Source organism: Aquarana catesbeiana, linkage group LG04 (genome assembly GCF_042186555.1).
Source record: "Aquarana catesbeiana isolate 2022-GZ linkage group LG04, ASM4218655v1, whole genome shotgun sequence".
Taxonomy (NCBI): domain Eukaryota; kingdom Metazoa; phylum Chordata; class Amphibia; order Anura; family Ranidae; genus Aquarana; species Aquarana catesbeiana.
In genome coordinates, this window is record NC_133327.1 from 541,117,153 (window position 1) to 541,138,013 (window position 20,861).

At 40.7% G+C, this 20,861-nt stretch overlaps 1 protein-coding gene across 1 annotated transcript in view; it reads left to right on the forward strand.

Annotated features, from left to right (window-relative positions):
• The window catches only part of SRD5A2 (steroid 5 alpha-reductase 2), a 169,416-nt gene that overhangs the window by 136,100 nt on the left and 12,455 nt on the right, over window positions 1-20,861 (forward strand). The window contains exons 3-4 of the mRNA XM_073629158.1: window positions 11,067-11,168; window positions 19,406-19,556. Of these exons, the coding sequence (XP_073485259.1) occupies window positions 11,067-11,168; window positions 19,406-19,556 (253 nt within the window). The remainder of the gene's footprint in view (window positions 1-11,066; window positions 11,169-19,405; window positions 19,557-20,861) is intronic.

Sequence of the window (20,861 nt, forward strand, 5' to 3'; positions counted from 1 at the left end):
TAATCTTCGGTCATACTTTTTGAAGGTGGGTGCACTCTGTATGGCAGCTTCCTGACTTTCCCTACTATTTTAAAAACTTATTTGGTTACCTTTGCGGTTTAGGGTTTGGTCTGGTTGTAGGCAGACACCAATCCCTCCCTCTCCAGATCTCCCCCAGCATTTCTGCTATATTCAAGTTTTTTCACTTTATACATCCTACGGCTAAGGTGTTCCTGTCCAATTCAACACTCAGGATGTCATTAGTGATCAATATTGATTCTACCAATTAAAGTATACGAAAGGTAAAACTAAGTACTCTTAATAAATGATTTTCTCTATTGAGAAAATTCAATTATATATTTCTAACCACGCAAATATATTCTTTCAATCATTTTGTCCTGTCTTTTTCAGCAAAGACACTGCCAATTCTGACCATATATGTATTATCTCTGCAAGTTTTTCTACGAGTCAGGATTATAGTGGGAGAGGGCTATCCATGGACTAACCTTTCTATGATCTGGTGATCCCCAGCTCCAAGTGTAACTGTTTGAAATAAATTTTGTTTGGGTAAGGTTCATTTCTTTTGCTATAGTCTAGCTTACACATAAAATAATAAATAAATATGAATAATAAAAATACATATATAGATTCACATGTCTTTATGTAATACCCTGTAAATTTGTAATATAGCACATATTCTACATTAGAGTTCTCTTTATGATGAATAATTGTATACAACCATTTCATATTATATTGATTTTTTCTTTTTCTATGTAATTTCTAGTTTTATTAATGATGCCACATACAGACTCCTGAAGAAGCTCCACAGAGCGAAACATGCTGAGAATAAGTGGTATCTGTATCATGAATTGCTACTGTATTTTATAAAATTTTGGAAATTTTTGTAATCTCTGTATTGTATGTGGCCTTTATTAGGCCTTTTTTTAAAAAATTGTCATAATAAAATTTCTTTTTTAATCAAATCTCAATCTGGATTAAATTCCCGAATACTGATACTTTTAAAGTCCCAAGGCTCTATGCCTTAAAGCCCATTTCATCCTCATCAGTAACTATTTGGGATGTGGTGTCTTAATTGTTGGTTTTTCTTGGTTTCACTCTTTATTACTTGGTAAAGACTTTGATCCCTTTTTAAATATGGGCACCACATTGGCCCTATCCCAATCCTGTGGTACCATTCCAGTTATTAACGACTCCCTAAAACTTTGAAATAATGGCTTTGAAATTGCAGAGCTCACTTCTTTTAGGATCCGTGGGTGGATGTCAGCAGCAGGGATGAATCATCAGTTGTTAAAGAGCCAGCTCCCACCGGCGTCCTAACAATGATGAGACTACTCCTACTTTCAGTGGAGATTTCCCGCTAACAGCAGAATTTAAACAAAAGAGCCAGCATATAAAAAAAAAAAAAAAGCGTCCCTTCCCTCTATCCATACCAGGCCCTTTTGATGAGGAACCCAAGCCAAAAAAAAGGGAGGGAGGTCCCCCACAAAATACATACATAAAATATCTGAGCATGCAGCTTGGTAGGCCAGGAAAGTGGGGGGGGGGGACAAGGGCCTCATCCCACTACCCTAGACCAGTGGTTGTGCGGGTACAAGGGTAGCTTATCGGAATCTGGAAGCCCCCAGGTGCTGGTCCCCCTTGAGAATGTGTATAGGGTACATAGTACCCCTATTCATCCACCCAAAAAAATGTGGAAAAGTAAATAAAAACGCAAGACAAATCCTTTATTAAAAAATAAATAAAAATAAGTGTCCCCTAGTGTAAATCATCACTCACAATGAATGCCGGTAGATATACCGCACAAAAAAAAAGCCACATGCTTGACAATCACCGAAGTGAGTACTGCTAGCACTGCTTCCCACCACCACTTAGTAAACAAAGGGATTGGGTCATGTCACCTAGTGACGTCATCAGATGACTTCACCCCTCTGATGTTTCTCGGAGACCCTGCCCCATGACATCATAGGGGGCGAGGTCATCCAGTGACTTCACCGTGTGACTCAGCCCCCTATGACAACACGTGCTGGCACTCTGAGACCATGCCCTATGATGTCATAGGGGCGAAGTCACCCAGGGACCCTTCCCCTTTGTATACTTAGCAGAGGGGGGGGGAAGTGGCACTGTCATTCGGTGAGTGTCAAGCAACTGGAGCGGTTGTGTTCAGCAGAGGGAGTTTTTTTTTTATGTTTATGCAAGTCGGCTGCCAGCGTTCATCGTGATTGATTATGGATTTACATCAGAGGGCATTTTTATTTTTTTTATTACTTTTGACCTTTTTTTGGTGAATGAGTAGGGGAAACCGGGATCCTGGGGCTTCCAGATTCTAATAAGATACCCCCCACACCTCCACAACGACCAGGCCGTGGTTGTGGGGAAGAGGCTCTTGTCCTCATCAAGATGAGAGCAAGGTGCTTTGCCAGGGGTGGTCCCCCCATGTTGAGGGCATGTGGCCTGGTATGGTTCAAGAGGTTAGGGCCTACCAGGCTACATGCTCAGATAAGGGTCTGATATTGATTTTGGGGGGACCCCACACATTTTTTTTGTGTTTTGGCGTGGGGTCACAAAAAAACAAACATCAGATCTTGTGAGATAAGGTGCCCCAGCAACACACAGAAAACAAATGTGCTCCACCAGTGCTCTAAAGTTTCTTATTAGATGGTATAAATTTCAAAAGAAGGAGATCAACTGCACATAGCTGCCACACAGCCATGATGTTCACAGATTCCCTGGTTATCTAGCACTTCGCATAAAACTCATATACAGGACAGAGAGAATAAAAAGGTGGCTCCCATAGTGCAGTATTTTTAAAAGAAAATGACATTTATTTAAAATGTCACTCCACCGGTGGGCATGATGACGTCACAAATTAAGCCCCACTCAACGTGTTTTGTCTTTATTCAGACATCGTCAGGGGAGAGAGACTGGCCAGCAACATCCATAGTACATGTTATTTTAGTCAATATACAGTGCCTTTAAAAAATATTCATACCCATTGAAATTTTCCACATTTTGTCATGTTACAACCAAAAACGTAAATGTATTTTATGTGATAGACCAACACAAAGTGGCACATAATTGTGAGGTGAAAAAAAAATGATAAATGGTTTTCAATATTTTTTACAAATAAATATCTGAAACATGTGGCGTGCATTTGTATTCAGCCCCCTTTACTCTGATAACCCTAACTAAAATCTAGTGGAACCAGTTGCCTTCAGAAGTCACCTAATTAGTAAATAGAGTCCACCTGTGTGTAAATTAATCTCAATATAAATACAGCTGCTCTGTGAAGCCCTCAGAGATTTGTTAGAAAACCTTAGTGAACAAACCGCATCATGAAGGCCAAGGAACACACCAGGCTGGTCAGTGATAAAGTTGTGGAGAAGTTCAAAGCAGGGTTAGGTTATAAAACAATATCACAAGCTTTGAACATCTCACGGAGCACTGTTCAGTCCATCATCCGAAAATGGAAACAAATGGCACAACTGCAAACCTGACATGGCCGTCCACCTAAACTGACAGGCCGGTCAAGGAGAGCATTATTCAGAGAAGCAGCCAAGAGGCCCATGGTAACTTTGGAGGAGCTGCAGAGATCCACAGCTCAGGAGAAACTGTCCACAGGACAACTATTAGTCGTGCATTCCACAAATCTGGTTTTTATAGAAGAGTGGCAAAAAAGAAAGCCATTGTCGAAAGAAAGCCATAAGAAGTCCCGTTTTGCAGTTTGCGAGAAGCCATGTGGGGACACAGCAAACATATGGAAGAAGGTGCTCTGGTCAGACGAGACCAAAATTGAACTTTTTGGCCTAAGAGCAAAACGCTACGTGTGGCAGAAAACGAACACACCACATCACCCTGAACAGACCATCCCCACCGTGAAACATGGTGGTGGCAGCATCATGTTGTAGGGATGCTTTTCTTCAGCAGGGACAGGGAAGCTGGTCAAAGTTGATGGAATATTGAATGGAGCCAAACACAGGGCAATCTTAGAAGAAAACCTGTTAGAGTCTGCAAAAGACTTGAGACTGGGGCAGACGATCACCTTCCAGCAGGATAACGACCCAAAACATACAGCCAGAGCTACAATGGAATGGTTTAGATCAAAGCATATTCATGTGTTAGAATGGCCCAGTCAAAGTCCAGACCTAAATCCATTTGAGAATCTGTGGCAAGACTTGAAAATTGCTGTTCACAGACGCTCTCCATCCAATCTGATAGAGCTTCAGCTATTTTTCAAAAAAGAATGGGCAAAAATGTCCTTCTCCTAGATGTGCAAAGCTGGTGGAGACATCCCCAAAAAGACTTGCACTTGTATTTGCAGCAAAAGGTGGTTCTACAAAGTATTGACTCAGGGGGGCTGAATACAAATGCATGCTCCACTTTTCAAGTATTTTGTTGTAAACAAATCTGAAAAACATTTATTTTCCTTCCACTTCACAATTATGTGCCACTTTATGTTGGTTTATCACAAAAAAATCCCAATAAAATACATTTACATTTTTGGATGTAACATGAAAAAATGTGGAAAATTTCAAGAGGGTATGAATATTTTTTCAAGGCACTGTATCAGATGTCGGTCAATCGGTATGAGGGCACTGCAGTACTATGCAATGTTTGCACAAGTAATGTAAAGCGAAAGTGATTAAAAAAACAACAACTTACAAGTCAATTTAAAAAAAATGCTAATTTCATGGAGAGAAAGTAACCCAATGAAAAAGAAATTCACTTATTTCTCGCACCCTCATCAAACCTTCACCAGAATAGATCATATTTTTCTAACAATAGGAATGATACCAGAAATTATTGCATCAGATATAATTCCGATTCCGTGGTCTGACCATAATGCAGTATACACTACTATAGCCTCAGCCATACCAAAAGCGCATGACCCAACGTGGTACTTACCGGACATAATGCTCAAACACCCACTACATCAGATGGCCATTGAACAAGCTTTAAAGGAATACATATCAATTAATAATACAACAGACATCTCCCCAATAACACTGTGGGAAGCTCATAAGCCTGTCTTGCGTGGTACAATACAAAGACAAATGGCACTATTTAAACGGGAACGCAAAAATCTAGCAAAAAAACTAGAACTCAATTTTAATGCAGCCTACATATCATTTCAAGATAATCCATCTCAGAGTACAAAATCTCATCTGGAAAAATCTAGATTGGAATACGATCTATTTCTCACTGAGTCAGTTGATAAATCCCTCAAACGCTCCAAACACAATTTCTACATGAATACAAACAAACCAGGTACATATTTGGCTCGGGCATTAAATTCAACTAACAAATCTTTTAAACCAATACGTTTGAAATTATCAAAAAATGTTTACACTTGTAATCCAGTTAAAATAGTCCATAAATTTCACTCACATCTCGCAACTTTATACAAGACAAACAATGAATTTAATCCTACAGAGGCTGAATCCTTCTTCTCAAAAATAACCTTACCTGAGTTATCTCAGAATCAAAAAAGCAGTTTGGATGAGCCTATAACTATAGATGAAGTTGCTAACGCCATAAAAGACCTAAAACTTAACAAAAGACCAGGCCCAGACGGCTACTCGGCTTTATACTATAAAACATTCTCAGAAATACTCTCTCCCATTCTCACTGAAACTTTTAACAAACTTCTAGATGGACATTCTTTTCGGCAAGAAACACTAATGGCAATTGTTTGTATGATCCCAAAACCCCTTTCTGATGATACTTCCTGTGTGAATTATCGGCCTATCTCTCTGTTAAACCTCGATATTAAATTATTAGCAAAAATAATAGCAAAACGCCTCAATAGCATTATAGGAAAATTAATACATAGAGATCAAGTAGGCTTCATGCCAAATAGACAGGCAGGCGATAATATACGCAGGGCAGTGTTATTGGCACATATTGCTAAAAAACGGAAAATCCCTTTATGTTTTCTATCTCTCGATATTAAGAGGGCATTTGACACAGTATCCTGGCAATATGTGCAATATTCATTACAAAAATGGGGTTTTGGACCCCACTTTTTAACATGGATCAAAGCATTATATAATAAACCCAAAGCCTATATAAAATATGCTGGATACAAATCTGAAGCCTTTAATATCGAAAGAGGTACCCGACAGGGTTGCCCATTATCTCCCTTATTATTTGCCCTTATACTCGAACCCATGGCCCAATACATCAGAACAAACCAAACTATAACTGGCATTGAAGTAGGAGGTATTACACACAAATTATGTATATTTGCAGACGATATATTACTTTTTCTATCATCACCACAGGTCTCTGGTCCTAACTTAATACCAGCTCTTGATGGATTTGCAGCCCTATCCGGCCTTATGATTAATCCTAAGAAATGCCTAGTGCTTAATATTTCACTCACAAACATGGAATTGATCCCGGCTAGGGCTGCACTCCCATTCACATGGGCAGAAAAATCAATCCCATATCTTGGAATTCATTTAACAGCATCTCATTCTGACTTATTCTCAACCAATTATCCTCCTGTATTAAGACAGATCACAAATCTAATAAAACAATGGTCGCAACTTCCTTTATCCTGGATAGGGAAGATTAATGCAATCAAAATGACTATTCTACCCAAATTGCTTTATCTATTCAGAGTCCTCCCTATTCCAATTCCTTCCTATTTTTTGAGAATAGTACAAAAAAGAGCAACTTCGTTTATATGGGGCTCTTCTAAACCACGTATACCTATACACACACTACATCTTCCCAAAAATAAAGGAGGCCTGGGATACCCTAATTTTACTAACTACTACAGAGCAGCACATTTGGCCAGTCTGTCCAAATACCATGCAAAACAGGAAATCCCATTATGGGTATTTATAGAGGCTTCAGAAAATGACCCTCTATTAATATCAAATTTATTATGGCTTGATCCTAAAGACCGCTTTAAAATTCATAATCCCATAACTAAACACTTCTTATCTCTCTGGGATAAACTAAAAACCAAATATCAGTTACAATCTCCACACAATCCTCTCCTTTCTTTTATCAGAAATCCGGCCTTTTATCCGGCATGGATCTACCCAAATTCTTTTAAAGCTTGGACAACATCAGGCATTCAGACACTAAATGACTTCATAGCATCTAAATCATTCCTTTCATTCCCATTGCTTAGAGAAAAATATGATCTACCAGACTCTGAGATATTTAGATATCTCCAAATCAAAAAATTCTATACACCATTCCTAAAGGGGGATACACCATTATCCCAATTATCCATTTTTGAATCAATCTGTACAAAAGATCCATTTGCTAAAGGTACAATTTCATCACTTTATAATCAATTATATGGAGTAACAAATCTTAATAGACCCTCTTACGTTCAGAGGTGGGAGGAGGACCTGGGACGAACTTTAGAAGACACGGACTGGTCTAACATATGGCTCACATCTAAGTCATCTTCACCCAACATCTTAGCACTGGAGACAAATTATAATATCCTAACTCGCTGGTACCTTGTACCCGCTAGAGTGGCAAAATATTCACCTAATACCTCAGCTCTTTGTTTTCGAGGATGCCCAGAAATAGGCACATATTTACACATATGGTGGACGTGCCCAGTAATCCAAACCTTCTGGAAGGAAGTCTTCGTGATTGCATCTAAAATATTTAAAAAAATAATACAACCAGATCCATATTTAACTTTACTTAATCTAAAACCGGAATGGTTAACACTCTCTCAATTCAAACTTATGATCCAACTAATAACGGCTGCAAAACAAACAGTGGCCAAGGCATGGAAATCTCCTACATTGGTACTAGCAGAAACAATTCACAGAATGAATAATACAATGTCCCATGCTAAGATGGTAGCCATCGATCAAAATCAAATTCCAAAATTTGAAAAACGTTGGCATCCTTGGATAAAACAACAGTTCCTGTCAAACTTCAATGACTCTGTCCTGTTGCCATGGTAACAGATTAAATGACTTACAGAGACACCCATTCTAAGGCTTCAAAGAGAACTAAAAAGAATAATAAACTGACGAGCGGGACAACCTTGTGGACCATAACTCTACCTTTCAACCCTTTTTCTTCTTTCTCTTTCCTTTTCTCCACCTTACGATTAAAGCTCATTATCAGAATTTATTTGACCTATATACACTCTACTTGTAAACAATATGTATAGTAGGTATAAATCATTTAAATAACTACAAAAGTAACTAAGGAAATGATATATATCTTTAATTTAGGTTTACGTGAACCCAATGTTTAATATTTGAAATTTCATGATATTTACCTATATAAACCCTACTGTAAAACAATGAGCTTACTTTATAGATCCTTGTAAACTTACTTTATGTATCTTTATAACATTGTATACTCAATAAACTTCTTTTGACAAGGAAAAAAAATGCTAATTGTGTATGCTGAAAAGCACTGAGAATTAAAAAGAATTAAATATATACAAAAAAAGCAACAAATTGATCGCCATCTAGTGGGAAAAAAATGAGAATTAGATGAGAATCCTCATTGGCTCATTAAAGTGGTTCTAAAGGCAAAAGTTTCTACCTGAATGCATTCTCTGCATTAAGGTAAAAAATCCTTTCACTTAGCAGTAGCGGGAGTAGGGGCTCCTGCCATTGGCTCTTGCTGCTGTCAATCAAACCTGTAAGCAGAGAGCGGGGGTGGGGCCATGTGTGTGTCAATGTACGCACACAGCTCGGCTTGGGAGCAAGCCTGTAAGTGTGCGCCCATAGCAAGTGGCTTGCTATGGGCGCACACACTCAGAAGTGGAGGAGCCTGGAGCGTTGGTCCCTAGAAGAGCAGGTTTAGGGCCCTCTATGCAATATCATTGCACAGAGCAGGTAAGTATGCCATGTTTGTTATTTTAATTAAAAAATACCTTTACAATCACTTTAATACTATCACAATAATAATTTCAAAAATCAGTTAACTCCTGCAGCAATGTGGGCATAGCCCCACTGAAAGGGAGAATTTTCAAGTTTCCTGGAGTTCAGCTTTAATGCCGCATACTAAACTGCGGCTTCCTAAAAGTGTATAAATAGTCAAAACTTTTTTGTTTTGGATAGAGTAGGGAAGTGTTAAAACCCAAGTCAGTTTTTGTTTTGTTTTTGCTGTCTGTGTAACATTAGGGAAATTTCCCTTCACTTCCTCTACCAAAGGTGCAACAGGACATTAAAGGAAATTTTCCTCCTAGACAGTTGTCCCCATTGGAAGATTTCCCCTTACTTCTTGCTCTGGGAACAACTCTAAAATGTTGTATTCCTCTTACCTTCTTTCCTGATGTCAATGGTTACCAGTACAAACAGCGGAGTGAATCTCCCCAATGGGGTCACAGACAGCAAAAACAACTTGATAGAGGGTCTACTTCTGACCACTCTATTAAAAACAAAAATAAAAACGTTTTGCTAGAGTTACATTGTAATGCTTGACAAAATGCATAAAACGTGCAATGTATGTAAGCATACTGCATCTTCTTTTAACCACTTGCCGACCAGCCGCCGTCATTATACTATGGCAGGTCAGCTCGATCCTGCAAATTGCCGTATCTGTACGTTGGTCCCTTTTAACAGCTATAGCAGGCGCGCGGGGGAGCTGATGCGTGTGGCCAGCAACCGCAATGTCACCCGCGATCGCTCCACAGAGAGCCAGAACGGGGATCTGCCAAAGTAAACAAACAGATCCCCGTTCTGACAGGGGAGTACAGAGTGATTGTCTGTTCCTAGTGATCAGGAACAGCGATGTTCCTAGTGATCAAGAACAGCGATCTCTCAGCCATACTCCCTGTCAGTCCACTCCCCCCACAGTTAGAAACACCCCCTAGTGTTAACCCCTTCCATGCCAGTGTCTTTTATACAGTAATCAGTGCATTTTTATAGCACTGATCGCTGTATAAATGTCACTGGTCCCAAAAAAGTGTCAAAAGTGTCTGATCTGTCCACCGCAATGTGGCAGTCCCACTAAAAATTGCTGATCACCGCCATTACTAGTAAAAAAATAAATAAGAATAAAATTGCATAAATATATCCCCTATTTTGTAGACGCTATAACTTTTGCGCAAACCAATCAATATAAAGTTAATGCGTTTTTTTTAACCAAAAATATGTAGAAAAATACATATTGGCTTAAACCGATGAAGACATTTTTTTTAAATGCTTTGGGAATATTTATTATAGCAAAAAGTTAAAAATATATTTTTTTTTTTCAAAATTGTCAGTCTTTTTTTGTTTATAGCGCAAAAAATATAAAATGCAAAGGTGATCAAATACCACCAAAAGAAAGCTCTATTTGTGGGAAAAAAAGGACGTAAATTTTGTTTGGGTACAGCGCCGCACAACCGTCCAATTTGCAGTTTAAACGACGAGGTGCTGTATCGCAAAAAACGGCCTGGTCATTAAGGAGGTAAATCTTCCAGGTCTGAAGTGGTTAATGAACTTCCTATAATAAAAGATTTGATCAAAAAACCTTTGTTAAAAAAATGCATTGCAACATCAACCCATATAAATGCATACAAAATACAATATACATTAATGTATAAAAATGTATATATATTAGGGTTGCCACCTGTCCGGGATTCACCCGGACAGTCCGGGTTTTGAATCATGTGTTCGGGTTTCAGGCGGACTGAAACCCAGACACATTATTCAGACCAGGCTGTGGCTCCCCAGGTAACCAAGATAGTCACACACAAATCTGTTGCCATCTGGGAGGTGTGGGCAGCTGTCTGGGGGCAGGTTCAGTATCACTGGGGGGGCAGGGCGATGATGTCAGCAACAGCAATTTGGCCACATCCACAGTTTGCTGTGGCACGCTATGCTCACCATATTACTACTCTCCTTGTGGCTTCCAAAGGTGTCCCAGGCTGCAAAGTGTTTGGGTTTGGCTTGAAGAAACGGCGGCAACCCTAACGTATATGCATTTTCATTTTAAAACCAGGGTGCCATATTTGGGATGTACACATGACTTCTGGCTATAGAAAGGCATTATCCAAAAGTGCAAAAATATCTGTCAAGAATGTTTAGATAAGGAGAAATTAACTCACTGATATGTTTTACCTTGTTTTCCAATTTTAGGAGTTATCATTTTCATCATTGGAATGGGTATTAATATTCATAGTGACTACATATTGCGTAACTTGAGAAAACCAAGCGATTTTGGCTACAAGATTCCACAAGGTAAAATCTTTCATAACAGCATATGTTGCCTGATACAGTGTGCTAAAATTTCATTCATCAGTCCATGAAAGTCTTCTTCCAGTCTTCAGTAGTTGTTTGGCAGTGGTTTTGTAGCCCAGGGAAGACTTTTTTTTTCTATATCAGATGTAAAGAGGCATCACACTACCTCATCTAACACCGCTGCCCTAGGCACTGTTCCATGAATGCAAAGAGTTTCCATTCACACCTATGCAGGTGCAAGAGTATGTGCGTTTTTGCGTGTTTTGGTGCTTCAGATTTAGGACAGCACAGTCATTTCAATGTGAGAAAATCACACAAGTGTGAGCACATATTGGCTAGGTGTTTTGGGTGCCATTAAGAATTTAAATTCTTTAAATTTAAGAATTTAATGGCACCCCAAGGTGCATTGGGGAAGGATTTCATGGTACCACTGCATGGCTGCGAAAGGGATGCAAGTTTTTTGTGCGCCACGGGAATGTCCACAAATTTTGCGTGGGTTCCTGCATAATACAAATGTGAACTTAGCCTTAGGCCCGTTTACACATGTAATGCTCATCCAAATTCACATCCTGGACATTCGCCACAAATAATGTTTGGGCAAATCAGAATCTCTTCTCTAATTACACTTACCCATAAATTTACTCAACATGATGGGTTGAATACAAGAGGTGGAGAAGTATTGGTAAGGATTAGACTCTAGGTAGAGGGATCTTGCTCCAAAGTCCTTTCCAATTTTAATCTGGTAGGACGTCAAATCAACCCACAACCATAAGTTTTTGTTTTTTATTTTGTTTTTCGTACCTATTTGGATAGAACTGGGAAGGTTGATCACTAGGTCAGGAAATATTCTTTTTAAAAGGGAAACATAGAGCAAGAAACCTCTGTCAGACCTCTGTGTTGTCTGTGTACCTTTGGTAGATTTACCACTTCTTATTCTGTGATGTCTGGACAACTGAATAGGAAAAAAGAAAATTCTTACAATCAGTAAAAAATTGTAGCTTGTAATCAGGGCTTTTTTTCCCCTCAGAAAATAGGTGCAGGAGGAACTCCCCTCTCCTAAGGCACCCCTTGTCTCCGCCCCTACCCACCTCCAAGCACCATCCCTTGTTTCCACCCCATACCCACCTCCCAGTACCACCTCTTTCAGAGAACACAACCAAGTATCAAGTTAAGTACCAAGTAATTTGTATGTAAATTGGTAATTATAATAACAAAAGCGGTAAAATCGATCCCTTGCAGCCAGCAACAAAAGCCCTTCCCAAGCAAAAATTGTTTCCCCCACAATAATAGACACCCCCAACTATAACAGATCCCCCTAGCAACAATAGACTGCTTGCAACAAAATACTGCCTCACAATAACAGACCCACCCCAGGAAAAATAGACCCCACCAGCAACAATAGATCTCCCTGGAGCCAGCAAAAAGACCTCGCCTCAACAGTAGATCGCTCCCATCAACAATTAACTACCAGCAACAATAGAGCCCTCCCTCAACAATAGGTCCCCCTGCAGCAATAGATTCCCCAGCCGCCAGCAACAATAGACCCTTCGTTCAACAGTAGAACCATCCCAGCAACAATTGACCCACTAGCAACATAATACCCCCCCCCCCCAGCAACAATAGATTCCCCAAAAGCTAGCATTATTGGACCCTTCAGCCAAACGGAGTCTTTGCCCCAGGTAAAAGAATGTCTAGCTTTGCCACTGCTGCTTGTAGCCCTTCCCCAATTCCACTATATAAGGCATCATGGCAATGAAAAGTTTTTAAGCCGACTTACTCCATTTTGGTAGAAGTTATTCAGCTGACTGTAAAAAGTGAGACTACCATTATTTCATTTTGTCCCTTATTTTTTTTAGTAAATTTTCAAGTGAGTTTTATCGTGAATACAACAAAAAGGAAAAGATGGTCCAGCAGCAAAGGGATTGAGGGAGGCAGATAGCATCAAATACAGAGCTCCCTCTAGTGGCTAATCTAAAATGTTCTATGTTTAAAATAATAATGGATAGTATGGAAATATGTTAAACATATGTTATGATTAAATAAAAAAATAAGTTATGATAAACACTGCACTAATTATGCAAAATATGTGCTCACTGCACTTTATTTTAGCTTGTGGAATATTTTTATTTCTCTGAATAGCTAACCCCAAGGCACCCTTCAAGAGCCATTTTTGCCTTTTTTAAAACATTTTTGCAAAAAAAAAATCAGTTTAGGTCTGAAGATTACATAACCCCCCCCCCAGCATTATATACTTTCTGAAAACAAATCCCCTGTGTGATGATTTTTCTGGTAACAGGTTTTCCTTGATGAGACACCCGGGGTAAAAGACCCCTAATGTCTCACATGTCATCCAGTGAAGCTGCTGCATCAGCACTCACTGGGAGAGGATGCAAAGGAGAGAATGTAGTAGAGTTAGAGAGGATGCTGGTCATGAAATGATGACAGGGGTGAACTGGTATTTCTTTTTCCTGGAGGAGGAGATGCAGTTCATACCTTTTCCTCAATGCATGAAGTCTTTAAAGCTCATCAGTATAGAGCTAGCTATAAATGAGGGACCTAGAATTATTTCTCTTACACCAGCATGATCTGCAGCATACACTATGCGTTGTGCAATGGTTGTTTACTTACACGCATGTGTTTGCGTTTGGATGTGTGTGCGCAGGGCGACAGAGTGTTTTAAAATTATTTTTTGTTATTTTATTTGTATTTCTTATTGTTATCATAAGGGGGCTAACATCCCCATATGATATCATTGGACAGGCGAGGGGTACTCTTTTATGAAAACATCAGAGGTCTTTAATGCCCCGTACACACGGTCGGATTTTCCAACGGAAAATGTGTGATAGGACCTTGTTGTCGGAAATTCCGACCGTGTGTAGGCTCCATCACACATTTTCCATCGGATTTTCCGACACACAAAGTTTGAGAGCAGGATATAAAATTTTCCGACAACAAAATCCGTTGCCGGAAATTCCGATCGTGTGTACACAAATCCGACGGACAAAGTGCCACGCATGCTCAGAATAAATAAAGAGATGAAAGCTATTGGCCACTGCCCCGTTCATAGTCCCGACGTACATGTTTTACGTCACCGCGTTCAGAATGATCGGATTTTCCGACAACTTTGTGTGACCGTGTGTATGCAAGACAAGTTCGAGCCAACATCCGTCGGAAAAAATCCTAGGATTTTGTTGTCGGATTGTCCGAACAAAGTCCGACCGTGTGTACGGGGCATTAGACTTATAATCTCTCCCCTGCCCTTTGATTCAGCTGACTGAGAAAGGACTGTGTTCAATTTACCTTGCTTTCTAGGTGGGAATTTGAAAGCTGGGAACTGAAAGTGCTCATAGCTGAGTGCTTCCTGGTTGAAACTCAGCAGAGAAGAATGGGAAATGGATGTTCCCCAATCTCCTCCCAATTGCCTTTTTGACATCATAGATTGTGGTCTTCAGCACCCACCAGTAACATATGAGTAATTGAGTGGCTTTGCAGCTGCCTAGATCACTTTTCTGCAAAAGTCTGGGGCCTGCTACTTAAAAAACAGAAATAAGCCCACAGCTGTTTAACTCCTTCAGACTGGATGTGCTAGACACAAATGAGAGTCTTACAGACACACATAAACCTCAGCACAACTGGATTTAAGTTGAAGCTCTAATTACACATGCCTTGCTCTGCACAGAATATAGACACTCAGCTAACACTTAGATTCTAAAGTGATAAAGAACACAGCTGTGGCTGTGAAGCAAAGCATCAGCTGCAAAGAGCGGCTGTATGTAAAACCGCAACTCAACCGCTGTTTTCATTTATATTGCAAAATAAAAAACCCAGTGGTAAACCAATACCACCAAGAAAGCTTTATTTGTGCCTAAAAAATGATATAAGTTTTGTTTGGGTACAGCGCTGTATAACCACGCAATCGCCAGTTAAACTGGCGCAGTGCCGAATAGCAAAAAAATGGCCTGGTCATGAAGGGGGTAAAATCCTCTGGAGCTGAAGTGGTTAAAGTGTAGGTCAAGCCAAAAGTTTTTTTTTATAGTTTTGGATAGAGTTGGGAGGAAGGAGAACCCCTGTCTGTTTTTTTCTGCCATCTGGTGCTCCCAGAGCCCCTTATAGTTCCTGCTGATGTTTTACCAAACAGGAAGTCAGGGGAACTCACTCAACAGAAACACAGACAAAGAAAAACTCATGTTTAGCAGAGAAGGCTAGAACATCTGTCTGATTTGTATTTCTTTCTAAATCCCTGTTGCAGATTTTCTAGGGCAAGAAGGGAAGGGAAATCTTACTAATGGAACCCCTGGCAAACCTTACAAACAAGTTGCCACTGCCCCACCTATACCCAGTCTATTGCAGCAAGGAACATTGGAAAGGCGACATTTCAAACACCAATACAAGGAGATTTCCAAGCTCAAACTTACCAACCAGCCAGCGACCAAACGAATTGACCCTTCTAACAATATGCGTTAAGAACAATGTGCTCCCATTTTGGAGACCCAGAAGTCAGGGTTAGGGACTACAGAAAACAAGGTGTCTTGACGGGGCCTGTAGCTTACGCATGTATTTGCAAATGTGTGCACACTAAGCCCCTGTTCTTAACGCATATTGTTAGGCAGGTCAATTTGGTTGGTCGCTGGCTGGTTGCTAAGTTTGAGCTTGGAAATCTCCTTGTATTTGTTTGGCCCTGGCAAACCTTCTCCAACCAATATATATATATATATATATATATATATATATATATATATATATATATATATATATATATATATATATTGTATATATAGGCAGGGGTTTGCACAGGCTGGGATTGCATTGGCAACTATCATCTTGGATAAAGTATCCATATTGGATTAAGTATTACACTTCTGCTCAGCACTTCAGCGAATGCACAAAGCGAAAATATACAACAGACTTCTGCAGAACACTAAACAGACTACAGGTGACCTGATTCTCCATCAAACTTTTTCATCTCTTATTCAGGCTTCCTCTCAATTTCACCACTCTGTATCTGTATCATGCACTCCCTCCCTACTTTTCCTTCTCACAATTGCATCCTCTCTCCTTAAATTCTCACTCCTTCACCCATCTTCTCCACCCCACAGCTTATATATATCAACCTCACTCCTGTCTTCACCTTATTACTGCACGTATCAGCTCCTGCTAATTCTGAACCCATATACCAATAAAACCTGCAGGCCACTGGGACGTGTCCCACCACATAAGTCACACGCCCATATCACCTCTCTCACCCTTCTGCTTCTCCTAACTTCTGGAGATATTTCCCCAAGTCCTGGACCGCAATCATTTACCTTTGGCCAACATACACAGCACCCCCCATCCTCTGATAGCTGCCGCAATCCACACAATCTCATTTCTATTCCTCTTCAGCCTAGAACCAGCCTCCCCTTCTTCTGTGCCCTTTGGCTACCCTACTTTCTCTCTTCTGAAATTCCAACAATCATTCCTGGTGACTTCAACATCCCTATTATTCTTAACACTCCCGCTACTTCTAAGCTGCTGTGTCTAACCTCCTCTTTTGACCTAAAACAATGGACAAGCGCTTCTGCTCACTCTGTTGGCAACTGCCTTGACCTCATATTCTCCTACCTATGCACTCCGCACAACCTCTCCAACATTCCTTTTCCTCTCTCTGATCACCACCTTATTAGTTTCACTCTCTCCTTGTCTGCCCCCTCCTTGCCTTCCAACTACCAAACTATTACCCATAGAAACCTTCGCCATCTTAACCCTTCTCTTCTTTTTTCTGCTACAGATTGTCTCTACGACAAAATCTCATCCTTGTCCTGCCCCAACTTGGCCACTTCTATCTACAACAGTTTACTGTCATCCACCCTGGATACCTTGGCCCCCCTCACTACACACAGAATCAGACCCTGACCGCTACAACCCTGGTAGACAGACAATATCAGAAGCCTCAAAAAACGTAGTCGCGCTCTTGAGCGTCTGTGGCGTAAAACTAAGTCACAGTAAGATTTCAGCCAATATAAATCTGCCCTCCAAAAATACCATTCCTGCCTGCACACTGCCAAACAGACCTACTTTATCACTCTCATTAACACCCTCTCACGCAGTCCCCGTCAAATCTTTTCTACCTTTACCACTCTACTTCGTCCTCCATTACCCCCACCCACTAACTTACTCACTGCATAGGAGATTGCTAATCACTTCAAAAATAAGATTGAGACAATTCGTCTCGAGATCTCCACTCTACAGATATCTCCCTCAGTTTATACTCCTTGTCCTCCTGCACAATCAATACTTCCCTCTTTTAACCCAGCTACTGTAGAGGAAGTCACTAAACTTCTTTCTAATGCCAACCTAACCTCTGGCCCCCTGGACCGTGTTTCTTCTCAAATACTACGGTCACCATCTGACTCAATCCTGCACTCCTTAACTCATATCTTCAACCTCTCACTCTCTACTGGCATCTTCCACAACCCTCTAAAACATGCGCTAGTCACTCCCATACCAAAAAAGGCCTCAGACCCCACCAATCTTAACAACCTAAGACCCATCTCTTTACTCCTTTTTGCCTCCAAACTCCTTGAACGTTTAGTCTACAACTGACTGAGCGACCACCTCATTGTGAATAACCTTCTTGACCCCCTTCAGTCTGGATTTTGCCAACAGCATTCCACAGAAACTGCCCTCCTAAAACTCACAAACGACTTACTAACAGCCAAAACCAATGGTCATTATTCCATACTCTTACTCTTGGACCTTTCTGCTGCCTTTGATACAGATGACCACCCCCTCCTCCTCAAAAAACTCAATTTGCTTGGTCTCCATGGCTGCACTCTCCATTGGTTCGAATCTTACATCTCATCACACCTTCAGTGTCACTTACAACTCCACCTCCTCTTCTCCAACTCCTCTTACCATTGAGGTCCCCCAAGGTTCTGTCCTTGGACCTCTACTATTCTCGATCTACACGTCCTCCCTGGGTCAGCTGATAGCCTCCCATGGCTTTCACTACCATTTATATGCTGATGACACCCAAATCTATCTCTCTGCCCCTCAGCTCACCCCATCAATCTCCTCACGCATCACTGATCTACTAACAGACATATCAACCTGGATGTCAAACCACTTCCTCAAACTGAATCTATCTAAAACTGAGCTCTTAATATTTCCTCCCCCACGTGCCCCCTCCCCTGACTTCTCTGTCAACATCAGTGGCACATCTATCAGTCCGTCCCCACATGCCAGGGTGCTAGGGATAACCGTAGACTCTGAACTGTCCTTTCAGGCCCACATACAATCCCTGTCCAAATCGTGCCGCCTTAGCCTCCGCAACATTTCCAGAATACGCCCCTTTTTAACGAATGACCCCACCAACCTTCTAATTCACTCCCCGGTCATCTCTCGCCTCGATTACTGCAACTTCCTCCTCATTGGATTACCTCTACATAGACTATCACCCCTTCAGTCCATAATGAATGCCGCTGCAAGACTCATCCACCTTACCAACCATTCAGTGTCCTCCACCCCTCTCTGGCAATCCCTCCACTGGCTTCCACTCACCCAACGAATAAAATTCAAAGTACTAACAATAATTTACAAAGCCATCCATAACTCTGCCCCCAGCTACATCACTAACCTAGTCCCAAAATACCAACCAAGCCGTTCTCTTCGGTCATCCCAAGACCTCCTACTCTCTAGCTCCCTTGCCATGCTCGCCTCCAGGATTTCTCCAGAGCTTCTCCCATCCTTTGGAACTCCCTACCCCAATCTGTCTGACTGTCCCCTAATCTATCCATCTTTAGGAGATCCCTGAAAATCCTTCTCTTCAAAGAAGCCTATCCTGCTTTTAACTAACTGTTTTACTTCCTCCATCAGCTCATCATTACCTTTTGTATCAAATGACCCTTTCTTTTTAGATTGTAAGCTCTAACGAGCAGGGCCCTCTGATTCCTCTTGTATCAAATTGTAATATAACTGTAATGTCTGCCCTCATGTTGTAAAGCAATGCGCAAACTGTTGGCGCTATTTAAAACCTGCATAATAATAATAATAATAATAATATATATACACATATTATTTTTGCTTGCCATACACTTTAAAGCAGGTGTAATCAAGGCTTCTAAACGGGCTTATTTTTAACAACTAGTATTGATTTGTACACATTTAAATGTTTATTTTGTGCTAATGTATCTTAATCATTTCAGTAATGGCAGTTGTATGGAGGAACTGTTTATGAGAATATTCTTTTTTTGTTACAGGAGGAATGTTCAAATATGTGTCTGGAGCAAATTACTTTGGTGAAATTGTGGAATGGTTTGGTTATGCTATAGCAACATGGTCTCTCCCAGGATTTGCCTTTGCATTATTTACTCTGTGTTCCATTGGACCAAGAGCCTATCATCATCACAAGTAAGACCTGGGAGTATTGAAAAAAAATTCACTATAAAAAAAAGATTGAATTAAAAAAAAATGCAACAGACAACCTTATCAGGCATTTACTTACTTTGCACAGTATTATTTATACCAGAAAACAGATGATAATGTGATTATGTTATTTAAATGACAGGTTCACTTTATTGCATCCTCTCTAGCCCCCTTAACTCAACAAAACTAATCTAAAGCCCCTCTCCCTTCCTCAGCTGCTTGTTTACTACAGTATAACAGCTGGAGCCTCATCTATCATAGACTTGAACTCAGCAATCATAGAGTCTCAGAATATGGCCATATATGAGTCTTTAAAGGGGTTGTAAAAATTTGTGTTTTTTCACCTTAATGCATCCTATGCATTAAGGTGAAAAAACATCTGTCAGTGACCGGCCTCCCAACCCCCCGTTTTACTTACCTGAATGCTCGAACTTGTCCCACGGGGACGCGCGCTCTCTCTCTGCCCGGGGTTCTCGGCTCTTGTTTGGATAGATTGATAGCAGCGCAGCCATTGGCTCCCGTTGCTGTCAATCAAATCCAATGATGCGGGTGCCGGGGGGCAGGGCCAAATGCTGGACTTGAGAGCGCGCTCGCAAGGTAACCCCCCGGGAGAGCGCTTCTCCTCGGCGGTTATCTGATGTGGGGAGGAGCCGCAAGAGCCTCCGAGGGACCCCAGAAGATGAGGTTCGAGGCCACTCTGTGCAAAACGAGCTGCACAGTGGAGGTAAGTATGATATGTTTGTTATTTTTAAAAAAAAAAGAACCTTTAGTGTCACTTTAAGGGCTCACTGTGCAAGTGCAGCGAGCACTAAAGAAAATTTGGGCCTAGAGGCAGAAGTAATTTCTTGCATTTACACATGCTGATAAAAGCAGAGCTATCTCTGTACTTAAAAGTAGCTATTGCTGGTAGATTCAGACTCTTGTATGTAGCTTTAAGGGTCCATGCACACTAGGCATAGAAAATGCTACTTATACAGCCGCTTTTGTTCTTCAGCCTGTAGAAGCTGAAGAAGCTCTACGTTAGCTTATTATTATTATTATTATTATACAGGATTTATATAGCGCCGACAGTTTACGCAGCGCTTTACAACATTAGGGCAGACAGTACAAGTACAATACAATTCAATACAGGAGGAATCAGAGGGCCTTGCTCGTTAGAGCTTACAATCTAGGAGGGAGGGTCAAGTTATACAAAAGGGTAATAGCTGTGGGGGATGAGCTAATGGAGAAAATAGTGCAGTTATTAGATGGAGGCAGGATAGGCTTCTCTGAAGAGGAAAGTTTTCAGGG